General features: G+C 32.5%; 1 protein-coding gene across 6 annotated transcripts in view; it reads left to right on the top strand.

Annotated features, from left to right (window-relative positions):
• CCDC88A (coiled-coil domain containing 88A) overlaps window positions 1–20784 on the top strand; it is a 90878-nt gene that overhangs the window by 34718 nt on the left and 35376 nt on the right. For all 6 annotated transcript variants that reach the window (XM_081156654.1, XM_081156653.1, XM_081156652.1 and 3 more), the window contains 8 exons: window positions 426–566; window positions 2181–2353; window positions 9229–9310; window positions 11181–11339; window positions 12844–12990; window positions 13743–13887; window positions 16714–16898; window positions 19669–19806. In XM_081156654.1, coding sequence (XP_081012780.1) covers window positions 426–566; window positions 2181–2353; window positions 9229–9310; window positions 11181–11339; window positions 12844–12990; window positions 13743–13887; window positions 16714–16898; window positions 19669–19806 — 1170 coding nt within the window. The remainder of the gene's footprint in view (window positions 1–425; window positions 567–2180; window positions 2354–9228; window positions 9311–11180; window positions 11340–12843; window positions 12991–13742; window positions 13888–16713; window positions 16899–19668; window positions 19807–20784) is intronic.

The raw sequence follows: 20784 nt of genomic DNA, 5'->3' as shown, positions 1-20784 counted from the left end.
TCCTAAGGTTATGTGATGGTGCCATTTTCAGAATCTATAACATATATCCTACATGATTAAAACACTTTTACTTTTGAATTAAAGTACAATACTTTAGTATTATCTAATGAAAGGTTAAATTGATTTTGTTACAGCAGTTGTCAGACGTATCACTGTTACCTTCCTTTAGGAATGCCTTGAATTAAATATTTTTTTAGTTGACTGGAAAATAAATATAAATTCATTATAAGATTGTATTTTAAAAAATAATTGTCAGTAGTAGCCTCTTCATCATTCATTAATTTTAAATGTTTTTAAACATCATATTTGCTTTTTATATTTTTATATATGGGATATAATATTTGAGCTATTATTGTGCTAAAGTGAAACAGATTTTTAAGTATTAGCCGTGTTTTAAATTATTTATTTTGATTGTTTTTCTAAAGGTAACCCATAATCAGGAAAATGTGTTCGATTTGCAATGGATGGAAGTGACTGATATGTCTCAGGAGGAAATAGAACCACTCTTGAAAAATATGGCATTGCATCTAAAAAGACTTATAGATGAGAGAGATGAACATTCAGAGGTTTGTAAATTTCTTGTAGTTTATTTCCAAAGTTGCTTTCCAAGAAAAGAGAAAAGTGGCATTCAGAGGTACTTCAGAATTGATACTTCACTTATTAAAGGTGCTGTATCTTTTTTTGTGTGACATAGGAACCAGAAAGAACATATAAGATCCCCAGATTAGACAAATTTAAACAGTAAACTAGTAAACAGATTGCAATTAGGGTTTCTTTTTCCCTTTCCTTTTAAATTATTATTCTGATTTTGTTCCCGTGTGTTTTTTAAGTCATCCCCATAGCTCGGCAACAGTACAAAAGTGTGAAACTGAAAATATCATTGATGTAAGTGGAAAAATCATTGCCTTGAAGCATAAGAATTTGCTTAAGGATAATTTTTTAGTTTTATTGCCACATGAGGGTGGAAAAATAAGTGTTAATAAAAGGAGAATAACAGGTGTTCTGAATAAAATGTCCCACAAAAGTTCTCAAATTTTTGTAGTTAGTATAATGAGGTGTGATTTTTAAAAATGGGAATTATTGTAAGCTCTTTTAAGACAGTACTTCGCTTTTTAAAAAGAGGAAAATTGCTCCAGATTTTTTGCCTGCACTCTCTGAAAGCAGCTTGTAATTTTTAGAGGAGTCTAGACTTCAGTGCATGTGGTGGTGAGTAATATTTTCTTAATATCAGACCAAAGTACTCTGCCATTCAGGACAATGTATAGCTCTGATCATTTGTTCCATTTATATGGAGACAGTTTTGAGTTGATTTACAGAGAATTTGGTTACTCTTGGGACAAATGAAAGACTACATAGAAGAAATTCCTAAAGATTTATTTTTCTGAACAGAACTTTCATGTCTCTTTAGAGTATATTCAGTTCTGATGAGAATTTTTAGTTTTCTTCAGTCATTGAAGGAGAAGACAATATAGGAAATAGAAAAATATTTTAGAGCAACAATTAAATTTTTTTTAAAAGCTAACACAGTGAGACCAAAGAAAGAAAAGAGTAAATTAGAAAAATCCCTAGTATATATCAAACCTACCCTGAATTTTATTTCATTTTCAATCTGATTTTTGAACCATATGCTACATCTTTTTTTATAGTAGTGTCTTTTCACTGCTTTACTTATTTCTAGAACATTCCTTTGTTTGTATGTCAGGTTATTTAAAGGTATTTTAATAAGTTGCCCTCCAACTTCTGAGGAATTAATTCTAAAAATCTATACTTTGGTTTCATATGACTGATTAATCTCATTTACATGAACTGATTAATATGGGATGAAGGAGTACATTATGTTGAAGAAACGTGAACAAAATACTTGCCATTACATTCTCTGTGTTAAAATTATCTGGTCTAGTTATTTTGCCACGGTTGGTTTCATTTGTTAAACTAAGAGCAGAAAAAGGGTATTAAGTCGTCTTCTGTTGTTATCTATTAAATAGCTTATCCACGATCTGTTGAATCAAACTTTTAAAAATGACAGCTAAATATGACAAAATTAAGATATTTTTTGACCAATGAATTGTTTTTGACTTTATAGTATTGTACTTAAAGTCAGTGAATAGTGTTGATGTATTTAGTTCTTTGATATGTAAAATACTAAAGGTGATTCTGTGTTTATTTCCACATTTTTTTAGACTATCGTAGAACTTTCTGAAGAACGGGATGGTCTTCATTTTCTACCCCATGGCTCTTCGTCTGCACAGTCACCCTGTGGTTCTCCAGGCATGAAGCGGACAGAAAGTCGACAACATCTGTCAGTGGAACTGGCAGATGCTAAGGCCAAGATCAGAAGGCTTAGGCAGGAATTGTAAGTTGCTGATTTTCAAGGTTCATTTAGGCTTATGGTATGTAGATAGTAGTTCTCAGTTGCTGGCCTATGTCAAAGTTTTTACTAGTTTTTGTCAAAATGAGAAAAATACGGAGACGAGCATTAGGTTTTCCTAATGCTAAATCTTACCAATTTAAAGGATGCCCTTGATTCTGGATTTATGTCCTCCCTATCTGTTTATTGATAAAATACCCTTTCTTTTATAAAATAATGTTCTTCATTGGCAAATTGGGATCTCCGTAATTTTTTTATTTTTACATTTTTGGAATACAAAATATTGGCAACCACTGATACAGATCAATAAATTTAGCTCTTTTAAAATTAACATTATAGCCCTGGCTGGTGGGCCTCAGTTGGTTAGAGCATTGTCCTGTATACTTAAAGGTGGAGGGTTTGTTTTTCTGTTGGGCACATATCCAGGCTGTGGATTCAATTCCTGGTCCGGGGCATGTTCTGGAGGCGGCCAATCAATGTTTCTCTCTCACATTAATGTTACCCTCTGTCTGTCTGTCTGTCTGTCTTTCTCCCACTCTCTTCCTCTCTCTCCCTCCCCCTTCCTTTCTCTAAAATCAGTTATATATATGTGTATAAATCAAATAAAGTTAATGTTATAAAAGACCAAATTGTTGGCATACAGCTTTAAAGAAAACTTAAATTTTGTGTGTGTATCTTCTGCATTGAGTAATTGAAATGCCTGAGTCATGTACTTAGCAGTGGTAAATATTCAGATTGGTAAGTGCTGCTGAAATTTATTTAACTTTCAAAGAACATTACAGAAGAGTCAGTAGAAGTGTCACATAGGCATTCATTGGTAAATCATGGGAAGACATGACTAATCTCTACTGGAGATTTTTTATTTTGCACTTCAAAAAGAACAAAGGATTTTTGTGTTTTTGGCTTTTTTCTTTTTTTTGGTTTTTATTTTTTCTCCTGGAATTTGAGCTTTTTTAGAGTATAGATTTTAAATTTAAAGCCACAATATAGCAATTAAGTTTATTTACTGATTATTTAAAGCAGTTGGTTTAAGAAAGTGATTGAATATGCAAGGTAGTAAAGAAAATTTGGGGGAAAAATACAGCTTTCATTGTGGATGTCTGCATTATTATGCCTCTATTGAAGTGAACACGCCCAGTATATTCTATAAACAGCTGCACCAGGGAAATTAGGGAAGCGATTGCTGTTATTAGTTTGACTGGCAGTTAATGGATAGCCTAAACAGTGAACACTAGTTTGCTCCATATAATTTAGCACAATCTTCTGCAGTCTTTAGATAAAGCATGCAATTAGAACTGCAGTGCTGGCTGTGAATTCATTTAACATTTTGTGCTATATTAGAAATTGATTTTTAAATAAAACTTATTTGACTATGGAGTATATTAAAATTCCAAACAACTTAAAGGAGATCGATAAGGTTTGGTCTCTCATATGCTGATTGGAAAATGTAAATGAATATTTTTAATTAGAAAATAAATATACTACATATAGCAGGTATTCCCAGTAACTAGTATATCATCAGATATCATCTAATATCTTTGTTGTCCTTAAAAATGTGTTTGTTGATGGATTTCTTATAACATTTGTTTTAAGTCTGTTTGCTGGGACAGATCTTTACTAAAGTGATGAAGTAAGGAAATCAGGATGGATAAAAATAGTTCAGGTTGCTTTAGACCTAATGGAAATAAATAATTGTAATGAGAACATGCACATTAACTATTAACATACTTATGGATGGTACATTATAATTGCTTTTGATTTATTAACATACAGAGTTAAAGTATTTGCAATTTGGTTGGAAGAAGTAATTCCTTAAAAATTACACTTTTATGCAGTAGTTAACACTATCAAAAACTTTCTTTAATAACTTTCTCTGCCTTCATGGATCCCATGTTTTCAAAGAGTTTTCTCTCACACAAATTATTCTTTTTTAAAATAACAACTTTTTTGAGATCTACTTCTCAGATCAGAAAATTTCTCTTTTAAAGTGTACAATTCGGTGATTTTTAGTATATTCTTAGAGTTGCACAACCCTCACACACTAATTTCAAGATATTTTCGTCACCCCAGAAAGAAACCCCATACCCATTAGCAGTCAGTCCCAATACCCCTTTGCCCTTGATGACTCCTGGCAAACACTAATATGTTTTCTATTTCCATAGATTTGCTTATTCTGGAAATTTTATATAAATGGAATCATACATTATGTGGCCTTGTGTGACTGGCTTCTTTCACTTAGCACAGTGTTGTCAAGGTTTATCCATGTTGTAACATGAATCAGTACTTCATTCCTTTTTATGATTAAAAAACAATATATGATGCTGGGTAGGGGGGATCAATGGAGGAAAAAGGGGTACATCTGTAATACTTTCAACAGTAAAGATGAATTTAAAAAATTAATATATGGAAATATACCACATTTTGGTTACTTATCAGTTGATGGGCACTTGTTTATGTTTTTCAGCTATTAAGAATAATGCTCCTATGAACATTCATGCACACATTTTCATGTGGACATATGTTTTCAGTCCTTTAGGGTATATACTGAGGAGTGGAAATGCTGGGTCATATGGTAGTTCTATATTTAACCTTTTGAGGAATTGTTAAACTCTCTGGTTGCACCATTTTGCATTCCCACCAGCAATGTATGAGGGCTCCAGTTTCTCCATATCCTCACCTATACTTATTATACATCTTTTTGATTATTGCTGTCCTAATGGGTATGAAGTGATACCTCATTATAGTTTGAGTTACATTTCCCTGATAACTAGTGATATTGAGCATCTTTTTCTGTACTAATTGGCCATTTGTGTATCATCTTTGGAGAAATGTCTATTCAGATCCTTTGCTTATTTTTAAATTGAATTATGAGATAAACTTTTAAACAGATCAGTAAAATAACACAAAACTGAAGGTGTATTAGAAGTCTGTATAGCCTACAGTTGAAATCCAAAGGAGTTTTTGTTCTTCTGACTTTGCATTGGGGGGAGAGGGAGTGGTGTTAGGAATATTTCATAGAGATAGTTACATTTCAATTGATGTTAGACATTAACTAGGTTCAAAAGGCTCAATTGGGTATTCTAAGCAGAAGGAAGTACAACACATTCAGTAGGATATAAGGAGGGGCATGGCAAGAAATGAAGTTGAAAACGGTGGAATGGATACGTGGATGGTCATGGATGCAGTACTCAGAAGTTTAGGCTTTAAACAGTAGGCACCAGTTGGAGATTTTTTGCATAGGAGAGTAACAAGATCAGGTTTATGTTTAATAAAGAGATACTAGCCTAGTGGCTGACTTAATGAGTGTTCACATTGAAAATAGAAATTATGGTGGCAGTGTGAAAGTGCATTGAAGGACAGTCCAGGCAAGAAGAGGTGTGAGCTTGCTCAAAGAGTGTAACAATGAGGTTAGAGAGGAGCCGAGGGAAAAGGCAGGGTCTCTGATATAAATCCTACTTTCTTATACTCAGTGCCCATTTGGAGGGCTCTGGTGTCCACTTGGAATGAAAGAAAGGAATAAGGTTAAGGGAAAAGACAAATTTAGTTTTTGACATATTTAATTGGAGGTACCTTAGAGTGATCTCTCTGGAGATGATCATTGGATAATAGACTGTTTGGTCCATGATGCAGAATAGAGATTTGGGATCACTAGAATACTGATGCAGAAAAATACACAGCATGGGAGTAGTTGTTGAAACCTTGGAAGTGGATAAGACTGCCCCGGAAACACATGAAGAATGAGAGGTATGTGATCTGAAGAACACAAACATAAAAAAAGGTGGTTAAAGACAGACTTCACCATTTATTAGTCATGTAACTCAATTTTGTCATTCATAAAATGAATATGTACTGTGGAGAGATACAGCATATTACCAAGCCACTTCTGAACTGAGTGACTGTGGCCAAGTTAATCTCTCCAAGGCTGCTTGGTTTCCTAGCCTGTTAACTAAGAATAATAATTGTGCCTACTAAGATTGAGGTAAATAGGTAAAGTGAACAGTGTCTAGTACATAAGTGCTCAATAAATGTAAGCTGTTATTACTCCTATTATTTCTTTAGAGGGCTCTTGTAAAGATTAAGTGCTTGGCAAAGTGTAAAGTGCTTAGCAAAAATGCCTAGCGCAGGTACAGAGAACTTGATAATTGTTAGCCAGAAGATGGGCCCAAAACATGAAATCAGCAAAAGTGTTAGTGAAGCAGAAAAACCCAAGAGTGTGAAGTCATGGCAACCAGTTGAGCAAGATTGTCAAGAAGAAGAATGGAGTTAACTGTACTAAATTCTTCAGAAAGATCTGAAAATAATCCACTGGATTTAGGAATAAAGATGTAATTGACTCTGAAAAACAGTGTCACTGGGGAGGTATGGATGGAAAGCCTCATTGCTGTAAATGGAATGGTCAAATGGGTGTACAAATACTTGAACTCCTGAATAACTCTTTTGGAAAATTTATTTAAATTTATACCTCACATACACCAAAATGAATTTCAGATGGATTAAAGAGCTAAATGTAAAAAGTGAAATAATGCTAAAAGAACCAGAAAGTAATATGTAAATGAATATATATTTGTTCTCTAGGTAAGAAAGAACTGTACACAAAAGCAAAAGTAGCATTTATAAAAGGTGGTTACTCTATTTGTGTAAAAATGTTAAATATGTAAACATCCAGAAAAAATAAAGTTAAAAGCATTTGACAATATTTCTCAGAAAGTTAAACAGAATTTTCATATGACCCTGCAGTTCCACTCCTAGGCATATCCCCAAAAGATTTAAAACAGGAACTCAAACAGGTACTTGTTTGCCATGTTCATTGTAGTGTTTTTCCCAGCAGTCGGAAGGTGGAAACAGCCTAAGTGTCCATGAACAGATGGATAAACAAAATGTGCTATAGGCATGTGATGGAATGTTATTCAGCCACATAAAGAAATGAACTTTAGTCAGTGACTCTCTCATCATTGATGTTTCTCTCTCTTTCTCTCCCTCCCCTTTCCTCTCTCTGAAATCAATAAAGATATAGTAAAAAAAAAAAAAAAAGGAAAGAAATGAACTTTAGATACCTGCTACAATGTGGATGAGCCCTGAAAACAATTTGCTAAGTGAGAAGCCAGATAGAGAAGGGCAAATACTGTATGATTCCACTCAGATGAAATATTCGAGGTGGGGGCCCTGGGGATATGGAGGAATTGGAGAGTTATTGCTTAATGGGCACAGAGTTTCTGCTTGGGATAATAAAAGTTTGCGAATAGATAGTGGTGATAGTTTAACAACATTTTAAATGTAATGAATGCCCCTGAATTGTACACTTAAGATGGTTAAAATTGTAGTTTTATGTTATGTATATGTTACCACAATAAAAAATAGAATTTGTTTATAATTTTTGAAAAAATCCATAATTTATAAAGAAATATTTGTAAGCAATATCTTATAAATTGAAAACTATAATAGCTTTTTATCATTTTAATGCCATAAACATAAGAAAATAAATTTAGCCTTTCCTAGTGTTCAAATAAATGTAAATTAGAACAGTGACAGCATTTTTCAACTGTTAAATTGTTTCCTTTATAGCCACTTTTGAGGATAAAAAGTGTTGCCATATAAATTGAGAATGACCTTTCTGGAGGGCAGTTTGACCATAATATATCAAGTACCTTTAAACCTGTAATGTAGTTTTAGAAATGTGTCCTGAAATACACAGGGTTTTATGTATAATGAGCTCATTTACCAAAACATTCTTTATTACTATAAAAAATAAAATCCACTTAAGTAAATTAATTATGGTTCCTCTGTCAAAGGGAATATTTCTCCATTAAAAATTATGGTTTCGAGTATACCTGAAACCTGTATAATTTTATTAACCAATGTCACCCCAGTAAATTCAGTTTAAAAAAACATTAAAAATATAAATTGGACGTGCTAAAAAATTTTTGGTTTTTAAAAAATGTATGGGTGTGAGAGATATCAACACCAGATTGTTTTCTTCAATGAACCTTTATCTTTTATTACTAAAGAACAGAAGGTTGAAAAGTAGAGATAGTGAGTGGAGACTTGACTTTGAGGAAGTTGGCTCTAAACGGAAATAGAAATGGGGATTAGAGGTAAAGCGGTGTAAAGAGAAAAAAAATCAGGAGAAATTTGAGGATGTTTATAAGCTCCCGGGAAGAAACCAGTAGAACTGTAAAGATTTTAGGTACCTACATGGCAGTGGATAGTTTCCTTTAGGCCATTGTGAATGTTGAAAATAGTTTGTAGACCCTTATAAATCTCAGACGCAGATAGTATTGCATTGCATAAAACCTCGCCCAGCTTATTTGTCTTTGACTATGCTGAGAGGAAGAGAAAGAGTGGGAATGGGGGATGTCAGGAAAGATGGAAAGAAACTACCTTATGAACTATGAGGACGTTAATTATTGAGGTTTGCCTTTGAAGAACTTTAGGGGGGAGTTTTATTGATGTTATCTAATCATATAAATTCCTAAAATCCATTTTGTTGCCTTTTTCCCCTGAGTTGGAGTCATTTGCTAATACTGTGTTCAACTAGACAATTAGTAATGATAATTAATGAAGATGGTCGTAGTTTTTGAAAGCAGTAAGCTTCTTTTTTTTTTCTTAAATATATCTTTATTGATTTCAGAGAGAGGAAAGGAGAGGGGGAGAGAGAGATTGAAACATCAATGATGAGAGAGTCATTGGTCGGCTGCCTCCCTCACGCCCCCAACTGGGGATCGAGCCCACAACCCAGCATGTGCCCTGACTGGGAATCGAACCCCAGTCGCCTGGATCCTAGGTCGATGCTCAACCGCTGAGCCACGCCTGCCTCGGCAGTGAGCTTATTCTTTAATAAATGCTTTCCTTTTGCATTTAAGGGAGGAAAAGACTGAACAGTTGCTGGACTGTAAACAAGAACTTGAGCAAATGGAAATAGAACTAAAAAGGCTGCAGCAAGAGGTGTGTACCTGGAACTTTTATTAAATAGGACCACTAAGTAATTGGAAATTGATTTTTCTCCTTATAACCTTTACCTTAACGCTTTATGAGGTTACTGAGGCTGAAGGAGATCTGATGACTTTCTCAGTGTTTTCAGAGCCAAAAATCTTTGGACTTTTTTTTTCCTGTGTCAGTGCTGTTTTTATCTTTGCTAAGATTTGAAGGAGCCTCATAGGACTAGGGGAGTTCCAAGTTTCTCTTTTTTATGTATTTTACTTCCGTCGGCTTGGAAGCTGGAAACAACTCCACTGTAAATTGTGGCTGCTTATGTATATGTCCCTAGGTCTCCACTCTCTGATGGTGCTTTATGTTAATTTATATATGACAATGCTTTTTAATTTTTCATTCTTTTCCTATTAGATAAGATAAAACCTTTTTACTTAAAAAGTTTTTTTTGACTGAAACTTTAGATTTTCATCTTGAGCCATGATTTGTTTAGGAATTTACTTCTTTTAATCACCCCATAATGTTTCATTTTCATTTGGAGGCAGTGAATGAGGTCGCTTTAACCTGTAAATGGCATGAATTGGGGTAAGGCTGGGCAGTTTTCTTTACTTCCCCTAACCTATCATTTTAACTTCAGGGAATACTGTACTTGCAGGATCATAAACTGGGACCTTTCTAGATGTGTGAGATTGGGCATCATCGTCTTTATTTCTATTTCTAAATATGCTGTGGCTGTTCTTCCATGTCTTGGTAGCCGGGTTTTTTATCAGTGTTCCCTTCAAAAGTGGTTCTCAATCTTTTTGGTCTCAGGACTCTCTTCCACTCTTAAAAATTAATGAAGATTTTATCTATTGGTATTTACTATGTTAGAAATTAAAACTAAGAATTTTAAAATATTTACTAATTCATTTAAAAATAAATGCTTAACCCATTTCATGTTAACATAAAATTCATATTTTAACTAAATTATTACTTTATAAAACAAAAAGTGAAATGGTACTCTTGTACATTTTTGCAAATCTCTTTAATGCCTGGCTTAATTGAAAACTACTAGATTCTCGAATCTATTTTTGTATTCATTCGATTAAGATACCACATGCCATGTAGCTTTTGGAAAGCTCTACTGTGCCCTCAGGAGAGAATGAAAGTGAAAAAGAAAATAATGTCATAGAATTATTATGAAAATAGTTTTGATCTCATGAACTCCCTGAAAGGGTTTCAGGTAACCACAGAAGTCCCTGGATCACACTTTGATATAACTACTGTTCTAAAGGATTAAGGTTTACGAGAAGGCTTTTTTTGAATTTTAATGTTTTTCTCAAATGGCATTAAAATATGCAATAACCATATGCACTAATCATTTTACTTGGAAGCATTAAAAAATCAGCAGGATTTTAGTATGTTACAGCATCTCTGAACAGAACCATTATTTCTCTAAGGTTACTAATGATCAACTTGAGTAATACAGTTTTCCTCTTTTTTGTTTTTATTGTCCTATATTTTAAAGTTAACTTTTATTTTTACCTTAAATTAATTTCAAATGGTTATGTTAGGTAAAGGTTAACTTATTTTAAAACATCCTGAATATTTTTTACATTCTTTAAATGGAACATTATCTAAAAATTTGTATATAAACCTAAGTTTATATATTTATATGTAAACACATGTTTAAAATCCTTTGTTTTTGTTTTAAAAACAGCCTAATATCTCCCCATTTAAAAAAAAAACAACTTAATAGAGGTATAATTTACATACCATAAATTCACACTTTTAAAGTATACAGTTTATGGATTTTTTTAGTAGATTCATTGAGTTGTGCAAACAAGGATTATCAACTTGAAAATAGAAAATAATTTTTAAAATATCAATAATTATTTATGTTTAGAACATGAATTTGCTTTCGGATGCTCGTTCTGCAAGAATGTACCGAGATGAATTAGATGCACTTCGAGAGAAGGCAATCAGAGTTGATAAGCTTGAAAGTGAAGTCACCAGGTATAAAGAGAGGCTACATGATATTGAATTTTATAAAGCAAGAGTTGAGGTATGTTGCATAATTTAAACCATTCACAATTTTTTTCTTTAAAAGTGTTTTTTCAAAGTACAGTGAAAATGCACTTAATGAATGGAGGTCTTGAATTGTTTAGCAAACTGTAAATACTTTTAGATGTTTATTTTATGATAGATCAGCATATTGCTTAGAATTTTAAAAAGGGATATTTGCACATTATTAATTTTATTTAACTCTTTGGGACTCTTCTTTCATTTCTTTATTTAGTATTATTTTATATAAACAAATTAGAAGAAACAGTTTTCCCTACTTAATGATTGGCATGCAATGTTGCCTGAAGTTGAGTTTGACAGCAAGAATTTAATAATCCTTGCATCTGCATCCTTTTTTCCTTTCTTAATTTTCTTATTGTCTGCAAGCAGTGGAGAGTTTGGCCATGTTTATTACAGGGATAAGAAGGAAGGAGTGTGCAAAAATTAGGCAGTGAAAAAAAGCCCTGGCCGATTTGGCTCAGTGGTTAGAGCACCAGCCCTAGGACTGCAGGGGTGTCAAGGGCTTGTTGGAGGCTCAATCTCTGGCCCTGGTTAGAGGCAACCAATGGATGTGTGTGTCTCTCTCTCTCACACTGATATTTCTCTCTCTATATCTCTCCCCCTCCCTCCCACTTTCTCTAAAAAAAAAAAAAAAATCAATGGGAAAAATATCCTCAGGTGAGGATTAACAAAAAAACAAAAAAGTGAAAACATTATAAGAGAAAATAGAACATTCGAGCCTGAAAGTTATCAAAAGTAGACCCAATAAACTACTAAGATAAGGTGCATATTAATTCTTTGCCAATTTTTAAATGAGTATATGCATGGCACTGTTAAAGGATCCTTATAAGTGCCATTGTTCTAATATACTGTCTCTTGATGTTAGTATATAAACTACAGGCATAAAACTTAGCAAGATAGATTTGTGAACATATGTCTTCAAGATGATGTAGGGATTTTAAACATGTTCTCAATATACTTATGTAAAATACTTATTGATAACGCCTTGGTTTTTTATTTATGCAAGTATTAGTTCAAGTCTTGGAATTTTACTCAAAAACCTCAAACCCTTCACTTCAAGTTACGGTTTAAGTGGAGAGAACTCTTTAAATCTGTTTCAGCAAATACATTAAGCCCTGATTCTGTGGAGATTTGTAACTTAAGTACCAGCAAGGCTATTTATACTTAGTTTTTTCTCCTTGTGATTAAGGGATTTAAATGTACCCTGACAATTTTATGTGAAATTATAGTAGCATTACTCATTCTAACACAAGTACTGAATATTTTGTTTGCATAATAGCTTAAATTGGGGAGCGGGGAGAAGTAAAGCCAAGAGAACATCAACAACTGTAGTTTTATTACTTAGTTGCTTTACTCTTGCATAGAACTGTTGATAAAGGCAGATTAATGTCTTATTTTACAATCAAGATTTTTTATGTTCAGAACTTTAAAAAATTAACAGATATTAACATGTTTACAATAAACCCTATTTGAAATGTTTATAGGAATTAAAAGAAGACAATCAAGTTTTATTAGAAACAAAAACCATGTTGGAAGACCAATTAGAAGGAACTCGAGCTCGTTCTGATAAATTACATGAATTAGAAAAAGAGAATTTACAACTGAAGGCTAAACTGCATGATATGGAAATGGTAAGTATTGTAAGGTAGATCAATAACATGACCTCTAAGGAAACATCCTAAGATTCATCTAACTTCCCTATAATGACAAAGGATGGTTAGTGTCCTAGATGCTTTAACAAACAGGAGATTAGCTAAATAAATCCAGTGCTTCCAATTTTGTATGAGTACAAGAGTAGTAGAAATTTCTGCTTTTGTTACAGAGGGGTATTATTTATTTTGTCTTGTATTTTTTTAAAAAAACTAATAAGCTATTGTGTAAACATGCCTTTAAAATACAGAAATAAAACTATTTAGCACTGAGTCAGAGTCTCTTTTTATATCACTAAATCAATGTGTTGCCTATAAAGAAGATTTTCCAGTGGAGATTTTGGCCATGTTTATTACAGGGATAAGATGGAAGGAGTATGCAAAAATTAGGCAGTGAAAAAAAGCCCTGGCTGATTTGACCCAGTGGTTAGAGCGCCAGCCCTAGGACTGCAGGGGCGTGGTTTTGATTCTTTTCAAGGGCGTGTTGGAGGCTCAATCTCTAGCCCTTAAAGCTCACTTTAAAAGGATGTCAGACACCTAGTCAGTATAATGACCGGTACTGATTATAATAACTAATAATTGCCTTTAAACTGTGAAAATGTTAAGCAACTCAGAATTTATCCTCATATTATTTAGTTTCTGATAAATAAAAGTTATAAGTAATAAAATATTAGCTTGAAATTGTACTGTTTCTTAGCTTTCTTTTCTCTCCCTACTGCCTGCCAACAAAAAAGGAACGTGATATGGATAGAAAAAAGATTGAAGAATTAATGGAAGAAAATATGACTTTGGAAATGGCACAGAAACAAAGTATGGATGAATCATTACACCTTGGCTGGGAGTTGGAACAAATATCCAGAACTAGTGAACTTTCCGAAGGTATTCCCAGTATTATTTTACTTAAATGGATTGGTGAATAAATAAAGTTGTATTTATGCTTACATTTCTGGACATTTTATTGCAGTTATTTTCCCCAGCTGGAGATCTCTCAGAAGGCCAGCTGTCCCTAGATATGATTTCACAGAGTAGTATATTATTTCCACATTCCTAGATCTGATTATCTTGCATGTCTTACAACTAAACTTTTTTGAGTGCTATAACAGATTTGATCAGTTGTTTAGGCATTGTTTTATGTTAGTATCACAAGAAACTAGAATACCAATTTATTAATAGTAAATTAATAGCCATTTACTAAATAGAAATATAGCCATCTACTAAATAGAATAGAAAAGTCGTATTAGCTGGTCAACATATTTTTTGACTACAATCAAACCTAAATAGGAAGTCAGAATGTGGTGGGAAGAGTTTTAGGTAAATATATAGCTAGAAGGAAATAAATAAGGGTCTTCATGGCTACTTTCTGTATGTAATCTCCATTTTAGGATACCTACCAATCAGTCCAGCCCCAGTTATATAACCTAGAGATAATGAAAGACATCCCCTTCACTCCAGATAAATTTTTAACTCTTGGCTCTTTTTTTCTTAAGCTCAACTATTGACTTGTCCTCTGTCTTAAAACTGGGCATTATACATACACTTGTTTGGGTTATAGCCGTGATTGTGCGAATACTGATATACTTTATTGAAATTAAACTCAGGCCACATTTGTCTAAATTAGGTTCCATAATTCCTCAGCTACTCACTATTAGATGATTCTACCTACTTTCCTTCCTTCAGCAGATATTTATTAAGTACCTACCATGTTTAAAGTACTATACCAGGCCCTGAGGATTAGTGGTGTGGTAGACGTAAGGTCTGAAGACAGTTTATGGTCTGGCTCTTGCAGAATAATTACTTCTACACATGACTCACATTTATTACCATTAGGCTTTTTCTAGTTTTACACTTGAGAACCTAATTCCAAATTCTAGGACCCTATTTAAATTCCCTACAAAGTAAGTGATGATATTCAGCGGTGAGCTTGCTGAGATCTATTACTTAAAATATTTGTGGAACTTTTTAAATTTTATTTCTTGTGAATTGAGTTACAAAGAAAGCAGTTCATACTCAAATGTTTTCTACTTCTAAAGTAGTTAAAATTACACTGTTAAAAGTTTCATTGTCTGTTAAGGGAAGACAATAATAGTAAGAACTTTGTAGGGTTGTTGTGAGGATTGAATTTCTTAATACTTAAGAAAATGTGCCTGGTATATAGTATGGATTTGAATGTTAAGTGTAATGAGGATGATGATCAGTACATCACAGTTGTTTTGCAGTTGTTCTTAGCTGGAGACATTATACTTGAATATTTGTTTTAATGTGGTGCTGTTTTGTTTGTTTCTCTTTTAAATATACAAGGGATTTTCTTCCCAGAAAATTTGCAAAAGTGTGGAAAAATATAAAAGAAGAAATCAAAGTCACTAATAATTTCTTAAATACTTTCCACATTTCAAAAAGCTTGCTTCTAGAACTTTTCTACACACATACATAGGTGTTTTAGACACCAGATTAATGCATATACACAATTCAGGTTCCTTTTTGCACCTAAGATTATAATATAGGCATTCTTTATGTTGGTAAAAATGTGTTGTAAGCATCCTTTTTAATTCTTCATAGTCTGACTTGAAGCTTCTTTGAAGTATTCAAACTATTATTGGGGTATATCATGTATTTTAGCCTAATCTCGTTAATTGAAATGCATAACTACAAACCATGAACTAGAATTTTACTGAAGAAGACTTGGACAACTAATGGAATTTTAAAAGTCAGTGAGTAGTATACCAGCTTTTAATAAAAGATTAACAATATGCTGACTAGAACAAAAGCTGGAAATAAGAATTGAGGCTTTCTTTACTTAAAATCTGCAGGATGTTTTGCCATACCTAATTTTGTGAAGAATGTATGCTTGTGAAGATGTGTGTGTGTGTATGTATGTATTTGCTTTTCTATGATGGAGAAATTCAAACATACACAAAAGTTGACAGACGTAGAAATGCCCTCCCATACTTTTATCCATTTCCCTTCCTAAAATCTAGGATTTCAAAATAAATTCTAGGCCTTATATTTCATTTGTAAGTCCTAATATTTTTATGTCATAAAAATATTCCCTGAGTCTGCTATAAGGTTATAAAAATAATTATTTTTGGCTTACTGGAGAACATCATTTATAGAACTAGAAACTGTAATCTACTTAGAAAGATTATTTTCCTTGACAAAATGGAGTAGATGTTGCTCTTTACACTTAGTTTAGCAGGGATTCTTTAGAGAAAGACTCTTTCAAGGTGACCAGTGTATACTGTCTTGCCTTTCTCAGAATCAGATTAGGATTTTTTCCTCTCAAACTGGCTTTCTTTAATTTTTGAAAGCGTGGCATAGAATATGCTTTATACTTATTTGAGCCACACATGACTATGAGATACACATGGATATAACTATATTTTATACAAGTAATCCAAGACTCACTGGGGTTAAAGTGGCTTGGTATTGTCAAGTAGTTAATTTCTCATGGAACTAGAACTGGAACTCTAGTCTCTTTAGTCTAAATTTTGTACTTTTTTTCTGACTAGAATACTTATGGATGCATTCCAGGCAAAATTTAAGATTTACCTGTGTTTTATCTCTGTTTTTTCCATTGTGTCTATCTTGTATAACTTTATGAAATTTTTATATAGTTAAGGACCAGGTGATGTACTGCATATACAACCAATATTTTAAATAGTAAAGAGTAAACATAGTTTTACAATGACATATTTTTCAATATTATAGCACCACAGAAATCTTTGGGCCATGAGGTGAGTGAGTTGACATCAAGTAGGTTACTGAAGTTGGAGATGGAAAACCAGAGTTTGACAAAAACTGTAGAAGAGCTTCGGAGTACTATGGATTCTGCAGAAGGTAACACCTCCAAAATCCTGAAAATTGAAAAAGAAAATCAAAGACTAAGTAAAAAGGTAAATAAAAATTGTTTGATGTTAAAAAATGTATGTAAAAGTATAAATAAACAGCACTGTAGTAAACATTTATTTTCTAGTTTTTAATGTGCCCTTTATTATTTTAACTTACTATGGATACTTTTAACAAACATAATTCATTATTAAGCTTCAACAATTGTTAACTTACAGTCAGTCTTATATCTACCTCTGCCTACTCTCCCCACAACCACTAGATGATTTTGAGGTAAATCCTAGATATGGTATCATTTCAAGAACAAATACCTGAGTATGTAACATAGCTCTAAAAATTAAGGAGTTTTTTAAAAGAACAAGACAGTGACATTATCACACTTTAAAAATTAATAATTTTTAGTCAACATTTTAATTCAGTTCTATTATGTTTATTTTTTTGTATATTTTGTTCAAATCTGAATTCAAATAAAATCAATATGTTTAATCAATTGATGTCTTTTAAGTCTTTTTTAGTCTATAGGTTTACTCTTTTTTTTTTAGCAGTTTTTCTGCTGAAGAAACCACGTTATTTGTCTAACAGAGAGTTTCCCCACAATTTAGATTTTGCTGATTGCATTCTTTTTGTGTCACTTAACAAGTTTTTTTGTCCCCTTTGTTGACTGCTTTACTGTGGGCTTAATCAGGTTCAAATTGAGTTTCTAGTAAGAGTATTCATAGAGTGCATAAACATTTCTGTCAGGAGGCACGTGTCTGGTTGACTGTCTTTTTTTGATGTTATGGATAATCATTTGCTTGGATCCCTTAATTAATCAAAGATTGCAAAATCTTGATTTTCTATTAATACCATCCCTTCTTAATGTGGTAGCTTTGTTTCTCAAAACAAAGAAACACTTTGTTTTAACAACTACTGGTTTAAAGAAAACACCCTAGGTTATTCTGATGAACAGCCCTTAGGGAAAAGCAGGGTGAATGTTTGATCCTATTCCTTTATTTACCAGTTTCCTGATAATGTGTTGGTTTTCTCATATCCACTTGAGATAATTGAGTGAGTTTGTTGTTTTAGTGTCATTATGAGCTCATGGATTTAAGAATATTTAAAGTGTTTCAATCCACCACACTTATATTCCTTATTGTCCCAGTGAAGCTGCTTCCTGAGTCCTTAGGACACAGCTTTAGCACTAGGAGCTTCCTTGCTTTCAGCAATGACAAAATGCTCTTGACTCCCAGTTATGTCTAGTTTTTCCTTTGATAGATTCTGTGTTTCTAGACTTCGTTATGAAAATCTCCCTAACCTTTAGACCAGTGGTTTTTGAACTATAGTATGCATCAGAATCACCTGTAGGACTTGTTAAAACACAGATTCACAGATTGCTGAGCCCCATGCCTAGAGTTTGTTTTCCTGGTAGGTTTGGTGTGGGGACTAAGAATCCTCACTTCTAAGAAGTTCCTAGGTGATGCTCATCCTGCTCTTTTGGAACCCTGCTTTGATGGACCACAGCCTTAGATAATGCAAAAGACTCCTTGATTTTTTTGCAAGATTTTTACTCTTTTAAAACATTTTTGTATCATCTTTAGTCTATTAACCAAATAATCTTAACAAGCATTTGACAATCAATGTACTGTTAAAGCAGAAGTGGCCATTTAGACCTTGGAACAGTTTTTTTTGGTTGGCATTATAATTGGATCTGTAAATTATAATTTGATTTTGATATTAGCATTAAAGTCTAATGAGTAAATTCTTAGTGAAATTCTAGCAATTTTCAATAAATTCATTGGATAAAGGATATCTTTTATAAACTAAATGTTTCACTTGAATTTCACTAATGTAAAACAACAAATACTTAAATAACTGTTATCTATATATTTTAATCTATAATGGGAGAACCAGGTTAATTAGTTATTAATAACTAAAAGCTTCCTAAACATGTAAATTAATGTTGAATTGAATTACTGGATATGATCTGTGACTTGATGCTTTTGAAGTACTAATAGAAGATTATTTTCCATGTATGGTTATCTTCAATTGATGTTAAAAAGAAAAATTCGACTTGCTTTATATAGACTATTAAAATTCCTAGAGTTCTTCACTATTGATATAAAGATTTAAGTAATATTTAAACTTGAAGTGGAATATTTTATATAGCTAAATCTTTTCTTCATGTTTTTAAATTACCTAGTTTGATGAATATGCTCTATAATAATGGGGAAATCAATTATAGCATATTTTGAACTTAAATTTGCTTTTTCATACTTAATACTTATTAACCACATGCTTTATTATATATTTAAAATGTGTAAATGAAAATAAATTTTAACCCAGAATATAAATATTTGTTGGAGTTTTGTTCATCTAGTTTGTCTCCAGTACTTTTCTCCTTTTTCCTCCTTTTTATTTCAAACCAAGTCCCTTTTTGTTTCCTCATTAAACTTGTAGCACCTTCTCTCATCTTTTCCTTCCTGCATTTTATAGTCTCCTCTTCCTTCTTGTACACCAGAAGTCCTTGACTATAAAATTTTACTTTATAATTTCACTCGAGCCAACAGAGCCTTTCATAAGACTTGTACAGTCTTCATATAGCACATAATTATCATATATTCACTTGAATTGTCTTTCTATTTAAAGTAGGTATTTGCCTTTATATAGCTGCTAAAATTAGCATGGACTATTAGTTGAATTTCTCTACTAAATTCTTAAATATCACCATTTGGATATTAAAATTGTATTTTATCTTTAATTCAGCAATTATCTTTTGACATGTTCCCACTGTTTTAAAATACTTAATGATATATTGTTTTGTGATTTAATTTTCTCCAGGTTGAAATTCTTGAAAATGAGATTGTTCAAGAAAAGCAAAGTCTTCAAAATTGTCAGAATTTAAGCAAGGATCTAATGAAGGAGAAGGCTCAGCTTGAAAAAACAATTGAAACACTTCGAGAAAATTCAGAGAGACAGGTTCATAAGTTTCTTATTAAGCATTGTATTTTAAAGTTGATTTACAAAAGTTACTTTATGCAAATAAAATGTTCATATAACATTAAAGGGAAATATTTTAGAATTTTTTAGATTTTAATGTCCCTTTCTATGCCATGTATTTTAGGAAAGTTAAAGGGAAAGATCAGAATTTTTAAAATTGCCAATATGATTAATTATCTTGTATAAAATTTTGTAGAGCATGTGCTTTCAAGTATCTGTGGGAAATGGCTGTGGAGTGGAGTTGGGGAGAAATGCCACTGTACTCTGGCCCCACTAAAAAGGGGAAAAGTGGTGGCAAGAACCATCTTGGATGCTTTTCAAATTTATTTTCAAGTATTTAGTGATTATTCTCTTTTTATGCTTGAGGAAACAGAACTGGATAGATTGACTTGCTATTTTAAATTTTCTATTTATTTTTCAGATGTAAAAGGATTTGTTTTATATTATCTAGGTATAGTCCTCAGGCCACCTATAAAAATACAGATTTCTGTAGAGCTACAGAACGAAAATTCTAGAGCTAGGCATGAATCTGTACTTTGCCAGGTTCTCAGGAACTTGTTTAACGCACTAAAATTTGAGAAATACTATATTAAGCCATGCCATGAATTGAATGGATTAGTTTTCAAATGTACCAGGGTTTTTTGTTATTTTGATGTTTCCAAGTTAGCATTCTTTTGGGGAACGAATACAGACACATACACACACACACACATATATACATATATATATATTTGTATATATATATGATACAGCAAATATTTACTGAGGACCCTTCTGTATAGGCATTGCAAAATTTATTTGTGGAAGTAAAAGCTTATATCCTCAAGGAGATGTGTGTGCATGGTTCACTGATACTCATATTTGAATTTGAAACAGGCAGTTAAATAATCTGAAGATGATTTTTATTGATATTAAAGACACCTTTCTTAACCATTCCTTTATATTATGAACTCCGTA

Source organism: Miniopterus schreibersii (assembly GCF_964146895.1).
Source record: "Miniopterus schreibersii genome assembly, chromosome: 13".
Taxonomy (NCBI): domain Eukaryota; kingdom Metazoa; phylum Chordata; class Mammalia; order Chiroptera; family Miniopteridae; genus Miniopterus; species Miniopterus schreibersii.
This window is presented reverse-complemented; position numbering and strand designations above follow the sequence as displayed.